The sequence below is a fragment of the Carica papaya genome, chromosome 9, assembly GCF_054855325.1.
Source record: "Carica papaya isolate Zhongbai chromosome 9, ASM5485532v1, whole genome shotgun sequence".
NCBI classification, from domain to species: Eukaryota; Viridiplantae; Streptophyta; class Magnoliopsida; order Brassicales; family Caricaceae; genus Carica; species Carica papaya.
The window spans coordinates 14,574,074-14,593,021 of NC_142317.1; the positions used below are offsets into that span (position 1 = coordinate 14,574,074).

Genomic DNA, 18,948 nt, shown 5'->3' on the forward strand with positions numbered 1-18,948 from the left:
AATTTATCCTCTAGAAAGGGAAATATTGAATGAATTGATTGCAAAGAATGAGTGTTTTTGACTTTGGTGGACTTGAACTGATGATCAAGAGAAAAGAATAAAAACAAAATGAATGCCCTTGTTTTTGTTTTTTCCACGAGGCGGCCACCAACATATATATATATATATATTTTTCCGCGAGGCGGCCGCTAACGTATATATATATACATGTATACAATACATATACATATATGTTATTTTCTATTGCTCTCTCTCTCCCTTTCTTCCTTCTCTCTTCTTTCATGGGCGTATGCACACACAACATCACTTTTTTTTTTTTTTTTATGGTGATGGGTTCGAACTAACAGTTATATATTCATATATATCTTATTTGGACGAACTGGGTATACGTCTCTCATTTCTTTTATCTCCAAAAAACCACCAGGACATTTTCTCCGTTTCTGTTGATGGTATCGGCTGCAGTGCTCTTTACATCTATATATATGTTATATATCTTGTCTTTCAATGAAGAGAAGAAGAAGAAAAAATCAGTCAATCTCCCTCCTGGTCCTGCAGCGTTACCTGTTGTAGGAAACCTTCACCAATTAGTACGTTGCTTAAACCATAAATCCATTGAGAGCCTTTCAAAGCAATGTGGACCCATCATGACGTTGCAATTAGGAGCCATACCGACTGTCGTAATCTCCTCTGCCGACGTGGTTAGAGATATTGTCAAAACCAATGATCTTATTTTCTCGGGAAGACCTCAACTATATGTTGCAAACAGATTTAGTTACAATTGCAACAATATATCCTTCGCACCCTATGGTGATTACTGGAGGGGGGGCAAAGAAGATTGCAATCTTAGAGCTGCTAAGTTCTGATCGCCTTAATATAATTTATATCTATACTTTCATAATAACTTTTTGCATGCATGCAGGACTTGTTCATTGCAGGAACTGATACTTCATCTTCCACACTGGTTTGGACAATGACAGAGCTGATTAAAAACCCATTGGCTATGAAAAGAGCGCAAGAAGAAGTTAGAAGAGCTGTGAATTTAGAAAAAGAGATAGTAGAAGAAGGTGATCTTTCAAAACTAATGTACCTTAAGTTAGCAATCAAGGAGTCCCTTAGACTCCATCCACCATTCCCATTTCTAGTTCCTCGAGAAACAATGGAGGAAACTACTGTCTGGGATTCACAATACCCAATAAAGCAAGGGTTCTTATCTATGCAAAATCAATAGGAAAAGACCCAAAGTATTGGGACGATCCAAGTGAATTGAAGCCAGAAAGATTCTTGGATAGTTCAGTAAATTTCAGAGGATAACACTTTGAGTTTATACCCTTTGGGATAGGGAGGAGGGGTTGTCCTGGAATAAGTTTTGGACTACTGCTACTCGAGCTTATCCTTGCAAATCTGTTGTATCGTTTTGACTGGGAATTATGCGATGGGATAACAAGAGAGGATGTAGACATGGAGGAGGTGTTTGGGGTAGCAGTGTTTAAGAAAACTCCTTTACTCCTTGTACCTAAGACTCAACTTTTCTAATCTTGTAATTGGTATTGTTCAAAATTAAAATAGTATTTGTATTATTTTTTTTCAGATTATATTTGTATTGCTTTGTGAAAAAATATGTGATATATACACTGAAGAAGATGCTATTCTTCTTTAATATCATGAAGAGAAGCTTAAAACAATTGTCATTCTTTGTGAAGTTATTATAATGTAGTAGTTTTTCAATATTTATTTTAAAAAGAAATTTAGGGGATTAGTATCTATATGAAAGTATTTAGCATTAAATACCTACCAATTTATGTTAAGTACTTACATTTTCTTATATGAATATATATATGAGTTGAATTCATAAATTATTTTTTTATTTTTAAATTCTGGATATAAAACTTGCATCATGAGAATTTCAAGTTCTGTAATTACAAAGCATATGAGTTCTTTAAATTATTTAGATATTATGTTGTATGACTAAAATAAAACTTTAATGAGAGCTATATTTACGTTTTCATTGATTTTTGAAAAGAAAGAATTCAAAGTTTTACAAGTAATTACAAATGTTTTAATCAATTATTTACTTTATTTTTTTGCCTAAATTAATGAAAATTTTATGTTCGTGAAATTATGTTTGGTGAAAGTGCCACGTAGACTCAACTTGGACACATGGTATATTCTATTTAGTCATTGTCCATGTTAGATATCACGTTGGTCTGATATAACTTTTTTAATTCTTACAACAAAAGTAAAAAAAAAAAAACTAAATTGATATTTAATTCTAAATCCCTTAAATTTTCGATTTCGATACGATATATTATCTACTTGTGATCCAAAAAGACTGAGATCCTTCTCCAACTTCTCTCTATTCCTTATCCTTCTACTCCTTAAGTGATCGGAATTCTATTCATTTACATTTCTTATCGAATTTGAGCTTGTAACTCAGTTTTCACTTTCCGAACTTGTTAGAATATTTTCATTTAATCCACCACTCAGATTCCCCATGCTACCATCTTTTTTGGTCGTCGAATTTGATCTTCAAAAAGAACCTTCCTTCTAGACTTCCACTAACAAACTTAAGGGTCTTCTTTTGCATTAACCTTAACACGTTTAAAAACATATTCTTCTTTGACAGCATTAAGCTCTGCTGCAAGGAGCACCACAAAATTCAAAGAAACTTGCAAAACTTTCGACATAGACCTCTCAGATAGCCCTTGGACTAGCAAAATAGTGAGACCCTTAGTGAGATTCGAGTTGGAATCAACCTTCCAGAAAACATTCTAGTCTTTATCGAGACAAGCCCTAACCCTAACATGTGACATGTAACCTTCAACCTTGTTTTTCATCGTTCTGAATTGAGTATCGAGTGGCTTTAAATTCTTCCGTTGAACATATTCTTCCACGAATTGAATTTCAAACCCTCAAAGGTAGCTCTTCCATTGGTTGCAAGTTCATTTGAATCTTGATATTGGAGATGAAAATCTCAAGATTCAAATGGATATTTTTTCAAAAAAAAAATTAGGAATTTAGGATTAAATATAAGTTTAGCTCGATTTTCTATTAGTTTAATTGTTTTACCTACATAAGCTTTATATTGTAATAATTAAAAAATACCACGTCAGATGTCATGTTGTTAAATACGTGATATTTAATATAGATAATGACACAAACACAATATACTACGTATCCAACCTGGACCCATGTGGTACTTCTTTAGTAGAAGTTAATAGTTAGAGACTAAAATATAATTTTTTTTAAAGTGCTGGTACCAAAATTAGAAAAAAGTAATAAAATAATTAATTTAAATATTTTAAAATAGCATAAAGATCAAACTAGTATTTTGATATCCTTTTAGCATCGAGTCTATATTGGAAGAAATGAGAAAATACTAATCATACAACCAAAAATGAGTTATATGAAGTCTGTTATTTATATTTGTTTTGTTTACCTCTTTAAAATAGCTCTATAACATTCTTACCACAGAATATACAACAGTCAATATAAATATCCATCTCTTAATAATATTGTGGTTTTGTTATTAGACTCTTATGCAATATCGCTTTCTAAAAGTATCATTTTAATATCAATCTTAGTCCAATTTTTTTGTTGAAGATTTTTTTTTTAAAAAAACTTGATACTCATTTATTAAATCACATTTTTTCTAAATAATTTAACGTATCACGTCTCTTTCTCTATTTCAATTTCAATAAAAAATTTAATTGTCACATAATTTTATAACTATCTCTAGTATACCTTTCAAATTATATATAATTTTCTCACTTACATAATCAATATCATTAATAATATATTTTGTAGTACCAAATAATAAAATTTATGCACATTTAATGCATGTTTCTACACATAATTCATCTTCTATTAATCTCTTAAGTAAGGGTTGCAATCAAACTCATGATCCAATGCATCCAACCACTCAATCCTGTTCCAACATAGTTTTTCTTTGCAAATTTTAAATATAAGTTGGCCCAATTATATAGGGATATTACACCAAGTTAGGCTAAATTAAAGTAAGAGAACCATAAAGCAACCCCACATACACATGTTGCCACCTCTTCCTTCTCTCTTTCATCTTTTTCTTTAGCTTATCAAAGAAGCAGGGGGGGGGGGGGGGGGGTTATGACAAAGAACTGATATTTGACAATCCAAGTTATAACCATATTGAATACATCAAATAACCAACTTAGATAGAAAAGTAAAGCATTTGAGTCTTTTAATATGTATGGAGAATGAAACTTTCTTATGAATTTGTTTTCCATAGGTAATGAAGTAACCATCCCACATTGACTTGAATAAGAGATTCAAAGAATGTCATCCTCTTGTTGAATATGCTCTGTCACCTTGAGGACACATAAGGTTGAATTCGAGAAAATAGAGGAAGTGACCTCTCTTAGTCAAGGCAATCATACGAGGAAGATCGGTTTGGAGCTCCCACCAAAAAAGGAAGTGAACAAAATAAAGTGAACAAGGGAATGCACTCTAACACTACCTTTAAAAAAAGTTTGGGCTTTGGGTTAAGTAGTTTTTTTATTTTTTTTTTAACAATAAGATATGATAGAGGGAGAAGACCTCTTTTTTCTCTTGGCTTTAAATTTTTTATCAAATTTTTAAATATGAACACGAAAAGAGAAGAAATAGACAAAAAAAAAAAGAATAAATAGACAAAAAATAAAAAACAAAAAACAAAAGAAATAACCTTAGAAGAAAAATGGAAAAGGTTGCAACCTAGAGAGAGAATATAATTAAAAAGATATTTATAGATCTTTATTTTATATTTCATTAAATGAATATAGAATATAAGAATTCATTTTATTCACAGCTAATAGTTGAAATAGTATAATTATAACTAATTATAAGAGAAAAGTTAGTAAATTAAGACAATTTTTTTAACCAGTAATACTTTAAAATTCTTATAATATCTTAATATAACATGTTTTATTCAATAACATCTATCACTGCTTATCATAAATATTAATAAATAATTTTTAGTAAAATAATTTTGAAGTAAAATCAATACAATATTTAATAAAATTGGATGTAAAAGCTGCTTTAAATATAAATAAAATATTATATTGAAGTAATTGTCTTATAAAATCAATAAATTTTAAAATAAAAAAATTGAATAATAACAATAAATAATTAATACTATTATTTAAATAATATACTTTCTTAAAACTTATTTTGACGATTTAAATTATTTTAAAAAATATATTTTAATTTTAATATAATTTTTTATTTTAGATTATTTATATTTAGTTTTAAAATAAAAATTTGTTTAAATAGTTTAAAATAATGAAATATTTGGCAATCAATTATTATTATATTTTACTAAAAATGTTAAATATAAGGCTGATAAATATAAATATTATTCGAACAAGTTATATATATCAAAATCTTCAGTTCGTACTTGTGGAGGAAGCGAATTTTGATGTCATTTCTCATATATATATATATTTTTTTTCTATTTTCTACACGTAAATTAAAACGAATTTGATAATTGTATAATATGTAGTACCAAAATATAATAAAACAAAATTACAGGTACCGAAATACTATTACCAATAACTTTGGGTGTCTTTCCAGCTGTCCTCCATCCCCACCGTTTCTCACAATTATCTTACACGCGCTACAAGACAAAGCCACCGCACCGTTTTGTACTTTTTCTTTCTCTCTCTCACACCTCACGACAATAAACCTGTTCACTTCAGTTTCAAAATCTCAAATTAATAATAAAAAAAAAAAATGGAATCTACAAAATCTATTTTCATGTAATTTTTTTTTTCAATTTAAAAAAGAAGATAAAATAATAAGGAGATTTAATTCAATAATTAAAGCTCAAAATGGAAAATTTAAAAATTAAACATAACTATTAACATATACTTTTTTTTTTATAAATAATATCCTTTTTATACTTTCATATCCAATTCAATACTATTATGGTTATTTTTTTACTTAATTAAAATTAAAAAAATAATAAAAATCACAAAAAAGCAACTAAAATTAGATATAAAATTGATTTATGTTTATTCTTATTCAAATTCTATAAGTTTGAATTTAAATTAAATTCAAGGATAGTTTTATATCTTGTATTTTGCCAAATTCTCCCCAGTAATGGAGTGCTTTGAAGGACCTTAAATATACGTATATAGATATATGAAGGAATCTAACATATGCGAATTATTATAATTTTAATCAAATGATATGACAGAGAAAGCCTCTTCTGTAACGGTCCCGGAATTTTAAAATGAAATATGTGTATTAAAAAGGTCAAATGCGGAAGCGTAATAAAAATTTTGATAAACATCTCTTACACTAAAACCAGAAACGTGCTCAAAGTATAAAAGAACAAACTAACTAAAAGAGAAACTCGAAAATAAAAACTATAAATATAACTACGGATTTTTCAGGCGTCCCCTTCGCCGTCTTCCTGCGGAACGGGCTCGGGAACAATGTCTTCCTGATCTGAAATGATTAAATAAGGAATGAGCTACACCAGCCCAGTAAAGACATCACACTATCTCACCGTCACGGAGGTAAATGTGGGTAGAAAATACAAAAAGACCAATGGAGCATAATTTACAACAAATTCTTTTATCAATAATAAAATCCTTTACTATCCACTTACCTCGGTGAAATTCATAAAATAATATACAAAAGCAATAACATTATCATCATCATGAAATCTTATGAGCTGTATAATATAATACTTATCACGCCTTTTGCAATTCAATCATCACACAACATATTTTTCCTCATTTACCAGCCTACTAGTATCCATGGGGATCCATAGGGGTCCCGCTACCCGTGAACCCTTAACACTTGTAATCAGATTCCAGGGCCGTCCCCATACCCCGTCCGGTGTGGGCGCCAAAACTATAAACCTCAATACCCCGTTCGGTATGAGGGTGAAACGGGCCGTCCCCATACCCCGTCCGGTATGGGCGCCAAAACACATAAGGTCTCCATACCCCGTCCGGTATGAGAGACCACAATCCCGGTAGGGTTCCCTACGGACCCGGTCCGTCCACCATCTCTCAGAATATCTAGTCAGGCTGACCACATTATGCAATTATCAATTTACATAACCTTTCACTCCCCTTTTCCCCAGTCAGCATCATTAATTCGCACACAAACAAGCAAACAAGTAATTTATGCCAAACAAGACAACATACAACATCGGGTTCTCAGTCATTCAACCCATAATTAATAAAACAGTAAAATATGCACACGAAACTATGAAATGAAAACATCAGACCTCATACCGCATTTAAAATCGTAAAATAGGCCAAACAACAGCTAACCGACAAACACACCAGACTCGGGCTCCATTAGCGACCTTAAACAATTTCACACATCTGTTGATTCATTAAATACCGTTTTATCATTTATTGAACTTTAATACCGTGATAGGAAATAGGGTGAGGGGTCCTTACTTGTTTCGGGGTTCGACTACGGCTCTACAGTGGGACTACAGGCTGTCCCTAATTTTCCCTGAATTTTTTCCAGGGAACTGAAACGCACTACTGGTACCTGCACGTGTCCCAAAAAATCCCAAATTAGACCCACGGCTCCTTTCGGCCAATATCGCAATTCCGGCACGGCGGCTCCGCCGTGCTCCGGCGATGGCACCGCCGCAAGCGGCGGTGATTCGCATCGGGTTGGCCGTTTTCGGCCGAATTTGGCCACACTTGCATCGGTCCCTGTGATAAAACAACCCTAGGGCCCTCGGGGGGCCAAAAAATTACGAAAAACTGAAGCTTACCGGCAGCGGTGCTCTCGGGTGCGGCGGCTCTCCGGCAAGGTTCGTGTTTTGATGATTTGGCTCCGATCAACCTGTAGAGAAAAGAATGGTGATCACGGTGATATAAAAATTGTATCAAACGGAGGCTGGGAAGGGCCTCATCGGAGGCAAAAACCGAGGAGGGGCGCGGCGGTGCTGTTGGGTTTCGATCGTGTTTTCCGGCCGTTTGGCCTGGATTTTGGCTCCGATTTGGCCACAGGGGAACTCAGCATTGAAAAATGAGCTGGGGGTATGAAATTTACCTCGATTGGCGGTCTGAAAACTCCCCGGTACGGCGGCGGGTGGCGGCGGCTGGCTCCTCCGACGTCTGGTTCGTCTTCTCCGGCGAGGGCAGGCGGCTAGGGTTTTTGTGGTCAGGTGTGGGGTTTTATTTATACCATTTTGTCTTTTGATCACAGCCGTCCATTTTGATTAAATCTGGACCGTCCGTGTTTGATTGAATCTGTGCCGTCCGTACGCGTGCATCTGGGCCGTCCGTGCGCTTGCATCTGGGCCGTCCGTGCGCACGCTTGATCTGGGCCGTCCGATCGCGCGCACGCGGATCGCCCATGTGGCCCGTTCCCGGGTCGACGTGGTCTTGCCACGCGGCAGGTCCTGGTTGGCCAGGACTGCTGACTGGGCCGCTGACGTGGCGCTGACGGGGCACAATTTTTCTAAATTGCGTTTTGACCCCCGGTTTCCGATTTTCTTTTCAAAAATATCCCCAAAATCCTAATTTTTACCCCTTTTTTTCAAAATCAATTTCAATTAAATTCAAATAATATTTTAACCCAATTTTACAATTATTGTTATTTTTATTTTTATTAAAAATTATAAAATAAACTAAATAAATAAAATAAATAAAAATAAAATTAATAATAATAATAATAAAATTTTAAAATTATTGGGCGTTACATCTCCTATCATTGTCGGTTGCCAGAACAGGAGAGCCTCCCATATCTTATCGATTCCATACCAGAACCAATGACATTCATTCTTACAAATACACTTTTTTAGAATTTATTTGTTTCAAAATATATTTAATTAAAATACAAATAATAGTGAAGTTTTATATATACATACACACATATATATATATCTAATTTGGACGAACTGGGTAGTATGTCTCTCGTTTGTTTGATCTCCAAAAAAACACTATGACATTTTCTCCATTTCTGTTGATAGTATCGGCTGCAGTTCTCTTTACATCTGTATATATCTTATATATCTTATTTTTTGACGAAGAGAAGAAGAAAAGAAGATCAGTCAAACTCCCTCCTGGTCCTGCAACGTTACCTGTTATAGGAAACCTTCACCAATTAGTAGGTTCCTTAAACCATAAATCCATTGAGAGCCTGTCAAAGCAATATGGACCCGTCATGTTGTTGCAATTAGGAGCCATACCAACTATTGTAATTTCCTCTACCGACGTGGTTAGAGATATTGTCAAAACCAACGATCTTACTTTCTCTGGAAGACCTAAACTATATGTTGCAAACAGATTGAGTTACAATTGCAGCTGTATTTCCTTTGCACCCTATGGCGACTACTGGAGGAAGGTAAGGAAGATTGCAATCTTAGAGCTGCTAAGTTCGAAGAGGATCCAATCTTTTAAGCAGGTGAGAGAAGAAGAGATGAATGCTACGCTTGATTCTATAGCTCGTTTGTCAACGTCGCCTGTTAATTTTAATGAACAGACATTTTTGCTGGTAAATAATGTAGTCTCTCGTATCATCTTTGGTAAAAAGTATAGTGATGGAGAAGAAAATGAATTTGATAAAGTTTTGCATCAAATACAAGAACTGTTAGGAGAAGATTGTCTTTCAGATTATTTTCCATGGATGAGCTCATGGGTAAATAAGTTTAGTGGATTAGAAGCAAGAGTGGAGAAGAATTTCAGAAAGCTAGACAAGCTCTATGATCAAGTAATGCAAGATCATCTTGATCCCAAAAGATCTAAATTAGAGCATGAAGATTTTGTCGATGTACTTCTTCGGATTAAAAGGGATTCAAGTAATGAAACAGCTCTTACTGATGAACAAATTAAGGGTATTCTCTCGGTATGTATATTAATCTCCTCCTGATCGCCTTAATATAATTTATATCTATACTTTCATAATAATTTTTTGCATGCATGCAGGACTTGTTCATTGCAGGAACTGATACTTCATCTTCCACACTGGTTTGGACAATGACAGAGCTGATTAAGAACCCATTGGCTATGAAAAGAGTTCAAGAAGAAGTTAGAGGAGCTGTGAATTCAGAAAAAGAGATAGTAGAAGAAGATGATCTTTCAAAACTAATATACCTTAAGTTAGTAATCAAGGAGTCCCTTAGACTCCATCCACCAGTCCCATTTCTAGTTCCTCGAGAAACAATGGAGGAAACTCATGTTATGGGATATGCAATACCCAGTAAAACAAGGGTCCTTATTGATGCAAAATCTATAGGAAAAGAGCCAAAGTATTGGGAAAATTCAAGTGAATTCAAGCCAGAAAGATTCTTGGATAACTCAATTGATTTTAGAGGACAACACTTTGAGTTTATACCATTTGGGGTAGGGAGAAGAGGTTGTCCTGGAATAAATTTTGGTGTACTATTAATCGAGCTTATCCTTGCAAATCTACTGTATCGTTTTAACTGGGAATTACCTGATGGGATAACAAGAGATGATGTAGACATGGAAGAGGTGTTTGGGCTAGCAGTATTTAAGAAAACTCCTTTGCTCCTTGTACCCAAGACTCTGAATATTTCTAATATTGCTCTCTTGTAATTGAAATATAAAAAATGTGTTAGAGTTACTAAATATTTTTTGTTGGAATTATTGGTATTTTAAAATTTAAAATGTAATAGTATTACTTAACTAATGAAATATAATAAATGAATTTTTATTAAAATAATATCCAAACTGAATTTAATTTTTTTCATTTTTTTATTTTTTACTTAATGTACTTAAATCACCATTATTAAAAATATATATTTTTTACTTAATGTTTGTCTATAGCTTTTACCCAATAAGAATGCCTCTAATTATAATTAAGAGAAATTTTCTCAACAATAAATTAAAAAAAAGAGTGTATTGTTTAAAAATATATATTACTCTTCTCAGATTATATTTGTATTGCTTTTCTAAAAAAAGAATATATGATAAATATATATACTGAAAAAATACTATTCTTCTTTAAAATCGTGAAGAGAGGCTTAAAACAATTGTTTTGGTAAATGATTTTTAACATAACTTAATATGATGATGATTTATTTTATAGATGATTTAAATTTTGAAGAGTGAAAGCTGACTCATGTTATGGATGGTCATGATTTGATCTTAATATGATGATGTGTGTATCTAATGATGTCGAGAAGATAGAAGAAAAAATTTGAAAATGGATGTATATGATTTATGAATGAAAGTTTGACATATACTAACTTGTATATTATTTAATTTTGAATTTTCTCATTTATTTGTTTAATTTTTTTTAATGAGTTTCAATTTCTTTGTTTCAGTTAAGTATATTAATTCTGCCATGTTTAATGATTTACAATTTACGTATTTAGAAATTAAGATTGATTTTTATTAAATTTTTTAATTAAAAAAATTATATTCAGGCCACTAGGTCTGAACTAGAATTGAGGTACAAAAACTTATTCAAGCCGAACAAGACCGAACCTCATTGTTCACTTCCAGTCAAGTCCAATACAATTTTAAACTATTACACACCTTAAATGCACCCAACTATTCTTTTTTATTCTGATACAATTTTTCTTTTTAATATTAGGTCCAAGCCAAACGGGGTCATAGAAAAATGTTATAACAGGTTAGCTTCTCTTCTTTCTTCTCTCTCTCATTTTATTCTTCAGCTTCCTAAGGAAGCTTTCATGCCCCTTCCATCTTTTTAGGAGGGTGAAAGGGTAGATCTTTTTTCTTTTTGGGTTGGCATGGAAATATCTTCGAAAACTTGAAGTGTATGAAAGTGCTAAAATTATTAAGCCTAACCTGGATTTGACTAGTTTGGGTTTTAATAAACATAATGGGTCTCATATAAATTATGTGAAACATAATTCGACTTCGACCATTTGGTATCTCTACTCCTAACTTCTACTCCAAACTTCTTAAGAGTTAGGATGTAATTATCTGAGAATAATAATCTCGAAATTTGATATTGTTATTAATGAAAAAATCTATTTTGCATGCAAGAAGTTAATAGAAAATAAAGTATTAAATAATTTTAAAATAGAATACAATAAGAGAGAATGCCAAAAATCGAACGTTAAGAAAAAAATCTATATATAATAAAAATAAAATCAAATAAAAGATCACATAGATTAATTTGAAAAAGATTTAGAAAATTAGGAAAAATTTCGTGAATTAAAAAGGATTTAAATGAATAGGATTTTCAAAAAATAGAGTAAAACTGTAAATTTTAAAAATTTCCAACACCTCGGCAGCTAAGGTGTCTGACATAACCAATAAGTGAGCGACACATAGAGAACCACTCAAAAATGCACTGGGTGATTGCAATCGTGCCACGTGTACATCGTGTGGCAGATCATACAACTAAGAGAAAATTTTAAATGTTAAATGGTCCCGATCGATTGAAGATGAGAGATCTAATGGTTAGTATTTAACTACTGAAAATGAATGGGCCAAATTTACTCTCAACTTGATATATATTTTCTTTCTGACTGAAAAAATCCAAGGGTGGGAGGGCGGTGGGAGTGAAAGAGGAGAGGGAGACCGAAAGGGTTGAGGGAGAGATCCTACTACATAAGCGAGAAAGAGAGAGAATACACCAGATAAAGAGAGGAGTAGGGCGGAGCTGCCGCATCGAAAGGAAAAAACCAGTAAGCATGAGCTGATTCTCCCCTGTTTCTCTTCTTTTTTCTTTTTAAAATAGATTTTATGGATTTTCTATGCACATGAAGAGAGAAAATCTCGAACTCAAGGTGAGGAAGCTTTGATCGTGACTAGAAGTCCATGTCGATTTTGGTAAGGATATATTAGTAGATCTCCGTAATTAATCAAAGTATGGTTATAAATAGTTAAAATGTATGTTGTTTGAAAGCTAATGTGTTGATGGAGGTAGATAAATATATTTTTGGTAAGCTCAATTGTGTTATTTAATTTTTAGATATTATTTTTTATGAAGTGATGTATTATTTAGATTTAAATGCATTCGTACGATATAAGAGAAATAATGAACATAGATGTATGCATGTTAAAATGGGTGTGCGAATACTATGAGGGAAAAGGAGATGGATCAGAGGGTGAGATTGTAAAAACTTTAAAATACATGAGCGTAATAGATAACTTTAAGAAAATTAAATTTTTCTATTTATAAATTTGGATACAAGAGTAGGTAGAAAATTGTGAATATTTTTCTCATATGTGGAGCGAAATAGGAATTATAAAAATTAGATTTTATATTTATAAATTTAAATGTCAAAATATGTAAAAATTGTAAGTATTTTAAATACATAGATTAAAAAGGAAATCCTAAATTATTAATTTTTTTTATAGATACGATAGCATATGAAATATTATATATATTTATACTCAGGATGAAAGGGAAGTTCTAAAAATAAAAAATTAGATATTTGATTTGTAATGTGAAAGTGTTTAAAATTTATAAATATATTTCAAACATATGGGTTGAAACAGTAATATTAGAAAATTAGTTCCTAAATTATAAATTTAAAATACAATAGTGTATAAAAATGCAAATATTCTAATATTTGGTTTGAGATGGAAATCCTAGAAAATTGGCCATCAAATTTACAAATGGATAAACCTACGAGTATATTTTAAATTTATATGTGAATTTCAATACTATATAATAAATAAAGAGGGAAATGGGAAATGAAAATAGATTAAAAAATATTGTAAAAAAAGGGGGAGTAATAAATGAGGAATAAAAAGAAATTGCAACATTAATAATAATACTCAATTTTGAAATAAGAAATAAAGTATAAAGGAATCAGAACGTAATTGAAACAAAAGAGTCTTTTAAAAGGTGAGGAAATCCATTTAGCATGTATCTGAGGGGCAAGGTGCATGGGTACATATATGTGGTGAACCCTATTATGGATCCTTACTCAATGATTATCGATAAGAACGATATCGCGCGATGAAATTAAAAAAAAGAAACTTTAATTTTAAAAACGAAATGGTCAATTATGAATTATCAAATTTGATAGATATGTATGATATTCGAATGGAAATATGTTCTGATGATGATTTTGAGTATGGAACATGTGTTAAAGAGTATGGAAATATTATGTTCAAATGATGAATTGATTTTGGGTAGGGAACATGTGTTAAAGAGTATAGAAATGTTTGATAGTGACTATAAGGGAAGAATGAGATGGATACTATGATGTAAAACATTGAATAAAATTTGTAATAGCTAAAAGAATAATAAGAATAAAAAAAGGAAAGAGACATAACTAGTTGGGTAGAAAAGTATATAAAATATGAAATTACAGGATTCTTAAGTTAACGATAGCTTTGTAAAAATAAAAATAAAAGAGAAGTATATTATAATGGACAATAGTACTAAGGGGGTACTACTTGTATACCAAATAATTATATATTAGTCAAGTGGTTAATGACCATCCCAATCTCTTCTCAATCTTTCATGTCATGACCTAACAAAATAGAATCAAAAGTGTCAATCCATCTATGTTTAATTTTTACAAAATCAGTTTTAATATTCTCAAAAGCTCTCGTATTTCTTTCCTTCCAAACTATCTAAAAAATGGTAAGTGGAACTAAGAATAAAAGTTCTTTTTTTGCATATACCCCACCACACCCACAGTTTCTTACCAACCAAATTTGCAATAAACCAATTAATCCCTATAATCCCATAGACAATTGTTTAAATATTGTAAACAGTTGGGCAATTGAGTAAGATATGATTTCATGATTCCTCAACACTTTTGCAAAGATAATATCTGTTTACTAAAATGTTGCATCTCCTCTTCAACATATCAATAGTAAGGATACTACCTCTAGTAGCTTTCAAAGTGAAAAAAGACATTTTGGGAGGAGATTTTGATTTTTAAATCTAATTGTAAGGTGCTATTAGCTCAAAAGCACACTCTTTTTTGCGTAAGTAATTCTAATAGGACTACACTGAGAAGCCCTTATACTTGTCAAGTTTCTAAATTCTGCTGTCACCATTATCCATCAACTTAATATTGGTCAAACAACAGAGCAAGTTATAATATTCTTCCACTTCCCAATCCTTTAAATTTTCATTGATCCTCGTATTCCAACCTCCCTCCCTTAACCCTCATACACATTCTCCACTAGGATATCTCTCTCATAAGCAGTGGATTATATGTTCGGAAACCTGTCCTTTAATTTACCCTCACCTAACCATTTATCCTGCCAAAACCGAATCCCCCCTTCCTAACTTGCCACCTAACGTACTTCATAAATCTATTGCCACCCCCACTAATAATCTTCAAGAGACTCATCCCATATGGTTTATATTTTCCCTTTCTCCCTCCATCCCTTTTCCAATTCTCCCATCTCGCCTCCACCACCTTTCTCCATAGTTTTCCCTCCTCATTGACAAACCTCCACAACCATTTGCCTTGAAGTGCACAATTCATCTTAGCAATAGATCTAAGGTCAAGACCCCCCCCTCTAATATAGGCTTCTTCCCATCGATCCACCTCACTAAATGGTACCTCCTATTCCCCTCGTCATCACCGCAAAGGAATTTGCATTGGATCCTTTTAAGTTTAACTGCAATACTAAACAGAATAGTTAATATAGAGAGATAATAAATTAGTAAATTAGATAAAGTACTTTTGATCAAAATAAGCCTCCCCCTTTAAGATAAAAAAATTCCTCCTCAATCCCACTAGCTTCTTCTTAAACATGTCAACTATGGGTTCCCAAGTGCTAGTTTCTTTGAATTTTGCACCAAGTGGAAGCCCAAGATATTTTATGGGCAATGTGTTAACCTTACATCCCAAATCCTCCACCAATTGTAGCTCATCCCTCCTATCACCAATTCTAATCATTTATGTCATCCTCATATTAATTCTCAAATTGAACACCAACCAAAAACATAAAAGAATACATCTCAAGTGCAACGGAGAGGATAAATCTAGTTCACAAAAGATAAAAGCATCATCCACGAAGAAAAGAAAGGAAACATTCACCAAAAAAGCCTCCACCCCTATGAAAATGCCTTTAACAAGATTCAGTTCACCAACCCTATCCATTAACCTACTAAAAGCTTTTATGACTATGAGGACTAAGAGAGGCGACAGTGGATCCCTTTGTCAAAGGCTCCTAGACGCTCTAAAAAAAGATGATGGTCCACCATTCACCAAAATAGTAAAAGATGTCGTTGAGATATAAGTCAAAATCCATTTTCTTTATTTTCCTCCAAAACCAAGCCTTTTAAGCATATACATAACAAAATCCTAACATACATGATCATAGGCCTTCTCCATGCTAATTTTACAAAGGATGCCCTCTTTTTCTTCTCCACCATATCATCAACAATTTCATTTGCCACCATAACTGCATCAAGTATTTGCCTTCTTGCCGTAAAAGCATTATGATTCTCTCAAATAACTCACCTAGCACCTTATACATTCTTGTAGTCAACACCTTGGCAATCAACTTATAAAGGCTACCCACAAGACTAATATGTTTAAAATCCTTAATAATATTGACACCTATAATTTTTGTTATAATCACCAAGAAAGTAGAATTAATGGATTGAATAAAAGAACCCCATCTATGAAAATTCCAATACGTAGCCATCACCTCTTCCTTAATCACCTCCCAAAACTCCTAATAAAATCTCATGTGAAAACCATCAGGACTTAGTGCCTTATCCCCATTACATTCCTTCAAATAAACTAAAACCTCCTCTTCCATAAAAGGAACCTCTAAACCAACTTTGTTTTCAACACTAATCTGTTTAAAGAAAAGATCATCCAGACGAGGCCTTTGACCCTCATCTTCCTTATAAAGGTTCTGGAAATAAGTCATAGTCTCTATCTTAAGTCAAGATTGCCTTTGATCCTCTCTCAATTGATGCACATCTCCTCAATATAGTTATTTTTTCTTTTGTAATTAGCTAAACAATGAAAATATTTAGTATTTCTATCTCTCTCTTTAAGCCTCTTCTCCCTCGCCTTTTATCTCTAAGATATAACTTTCATAGTCGTGCTGGTAAGTATATCTCTTTTTTTATTACCTCTCCTCTCCTTTGCACTCTTATCCAATAAACTCTCCATTTCTATATTATCTTATACTATAAGCTCCTTAAGGTTCTCCTTAATAATCATATCAGCCATACTTTCCTTTTCTTTGGCCTAAAGTTTAATCTTATTTTTCAGTGCTTTTAATTTGGATGCGAAAATATAGCTGGTCGTGCCACTAACCTTCTTGGACTTCCATACCTCTTCCACTAACTTTCTAAACCCCTCCGATCCAATCCGTTTATTATCTAATATGAACAGACCTGATCCCTAAATGATACCTTCTGAAATAATACAAATAAGGAAATGATTGAAAATAGGCTGTTGCAACACCTTTCGATTAAGAAATGCAAGCTACATAAGCAAAGTGTTAGAGATTAAAAATCGGTCGATTCTCAACCATAAAGGACTATTCTTCTCATTAAACCACATTCATCTACCCACTAGTGGCAAATCAACTAATTCTAATTTATCCATCCACTCCTTAAACTCCTCTATTTTCCCTATATTTATGTTTCCCCCCGATCTCTTCTTACTATGTAACACCATGTTAGAGTCACCCCCAACCACCTATCTCTTCCCCATTTAACTTTACACTGATGAAGCTCATTCCACAACCTATCTTTTTTTTCTCTAGTGCCCCTATAATACACCCTGTAAATGCCCAAGGCTCCCCACCACCCCACTGCTCAAATAAACAACTTAAAGATGCCCTAACCATCTTTATCTCCTTACAGTTAAGTTTATCCCCATCCCATATAATTAAAACACCTCCAGCTACACCCGCAGTCGGTAGAAATGCCAAATCCACCCATCCCATATAATTAAAACACCTCCAGCTACACCCGCAGTCGGTAGAAATGCCAAATCCACCTTTCTATTCTATCATAAACCTTTTACGATATTCTGGTTAATCTCCTCTATTTATTTTTTAAAAAACACACCACATTCAACTTTCATCTTCTAATACACCCTTTAATCACACTCCTCTTCTTTCGGTCATTCAGACCCCTCACATTCCAAGAAATAGTTTTCCCAATAATGAACTTGACTCTCTAAATAAAACCCCCTCCCCCTTCCCATTGCTCTTTTTTCCTTCATAATTAACTAAACACTAAAGCCTTTTTAAGTACATTCCCCCTCTCCCTACATCTTTTTACAAGATTTCACTAATGTTTTATATTATTCCTCCTCTAAATTCCTCAATTCAATCTCCTCTATCAAACTAAGTTTTTTATCCTCTAACCCAGAAAAGAAACCCCAAATAATTTACTAACTTTTAGAAAATTTCTCTGAACACACTTAGAGTATAAATTCAACTTGCACCCCTCATCTGTTATGTAAATTTGGTCACTAGTATCATGGAGGACACCACATTGTATTGGGATCACGTTTAGGGCCTCTACAGTTGGATCATCTAGTACCATTATGTCATACAGGTTCCTCTCTGTCTCCCTGTACAACATATCTCCTAAAGCCACTATTTCCTCCACACATTCTTCCTCTCATTCACCTACTTCAGAATCTCCCTCCATAGAATCTGTCCCTTCTCTATCTTCACTCCCCTTTATATCTTCTTTAGGCTCCTTGGACTTTTCCTCTCCCTCATCATCGACTTTTTGCTCCTCTTAAACCCACTTCTGCCCTAGTTTCTTGCTAGGGTCGGCATGGTCCACCCATTTACCTTTTTCAGCCCCCAAAAAAACCCAGCTTTGGCCCACTCTTCACTTTCCCAAGAGCTTCTCGCCTAACGCTCTTTATGTGATCTGCACCAAGATTGTTTTTAAAATTCAAAATAACCTGACTCACTCCATTTTGACTTGTCATCCCCTCCTTTCTTACTCAGTTCCCTCCCTGCACAGGTCGAGCCAGAATTTCGACCAATGAGGCTTCGCAACGCTTCTTCATCCTTAATTAAATTCGTTCTCATATTC

The 18,948-nt window shown here is 33.1% G+C and overlaps 1 protein-coding gene and 1 pseudogene across 1 annotated transcript; both read left to right on the top strand.

Moving 5' to 3' along the window:
* The first annotated feature begins 832 nt into the window (after nt 1-832).
* Nucleotides 833-1,628, top strand: LOC148240094 (cytochrome P450 71A9-like; annotated as a pseudogene).
* A 7,246-nt stretch (nt 1,629-8,874) lies between these two features.
* On the top strand, nt 8,875-10,589 carry LOC148240095 (cytochrome P450 71A9-like). Its single transcript, XM_088211914.1, has 2 exons — nt 8,875-9,843; nt 9,924-10,589. The coding sequence occupies exons 1-2, from the start codon at nt 8,941-8,943 to the stop codon at nt 10,554-10,556; spliced, it is 1,536 nt and encodes a 511-aa protein (XP_088068040.1). The 5' UTR covers nt 8,875-8,940; the 3' UTR covers nt 10,557-10,589.
* Nucleotides 10,590-18,948: the final 8,359 nt, after the last annotated feature.

Bases quoted from the DNA above. Each gene is read 5' to 3' on its own strand.
- LOC148240095 (XM_088211914.1), top strand. From the start codon at position 8,941: ATGACATTTTCTCCATTTCTGTTGATAGTATCGGCTGCAGTTCTCTTT. The intron at 9,844-9,923 runs GTATGTATATTA...GCATGCATGCAG, and splicing joins AAATTAAGGGTATTCTCTCG to GACTTGTTCATTGCAGGAAC.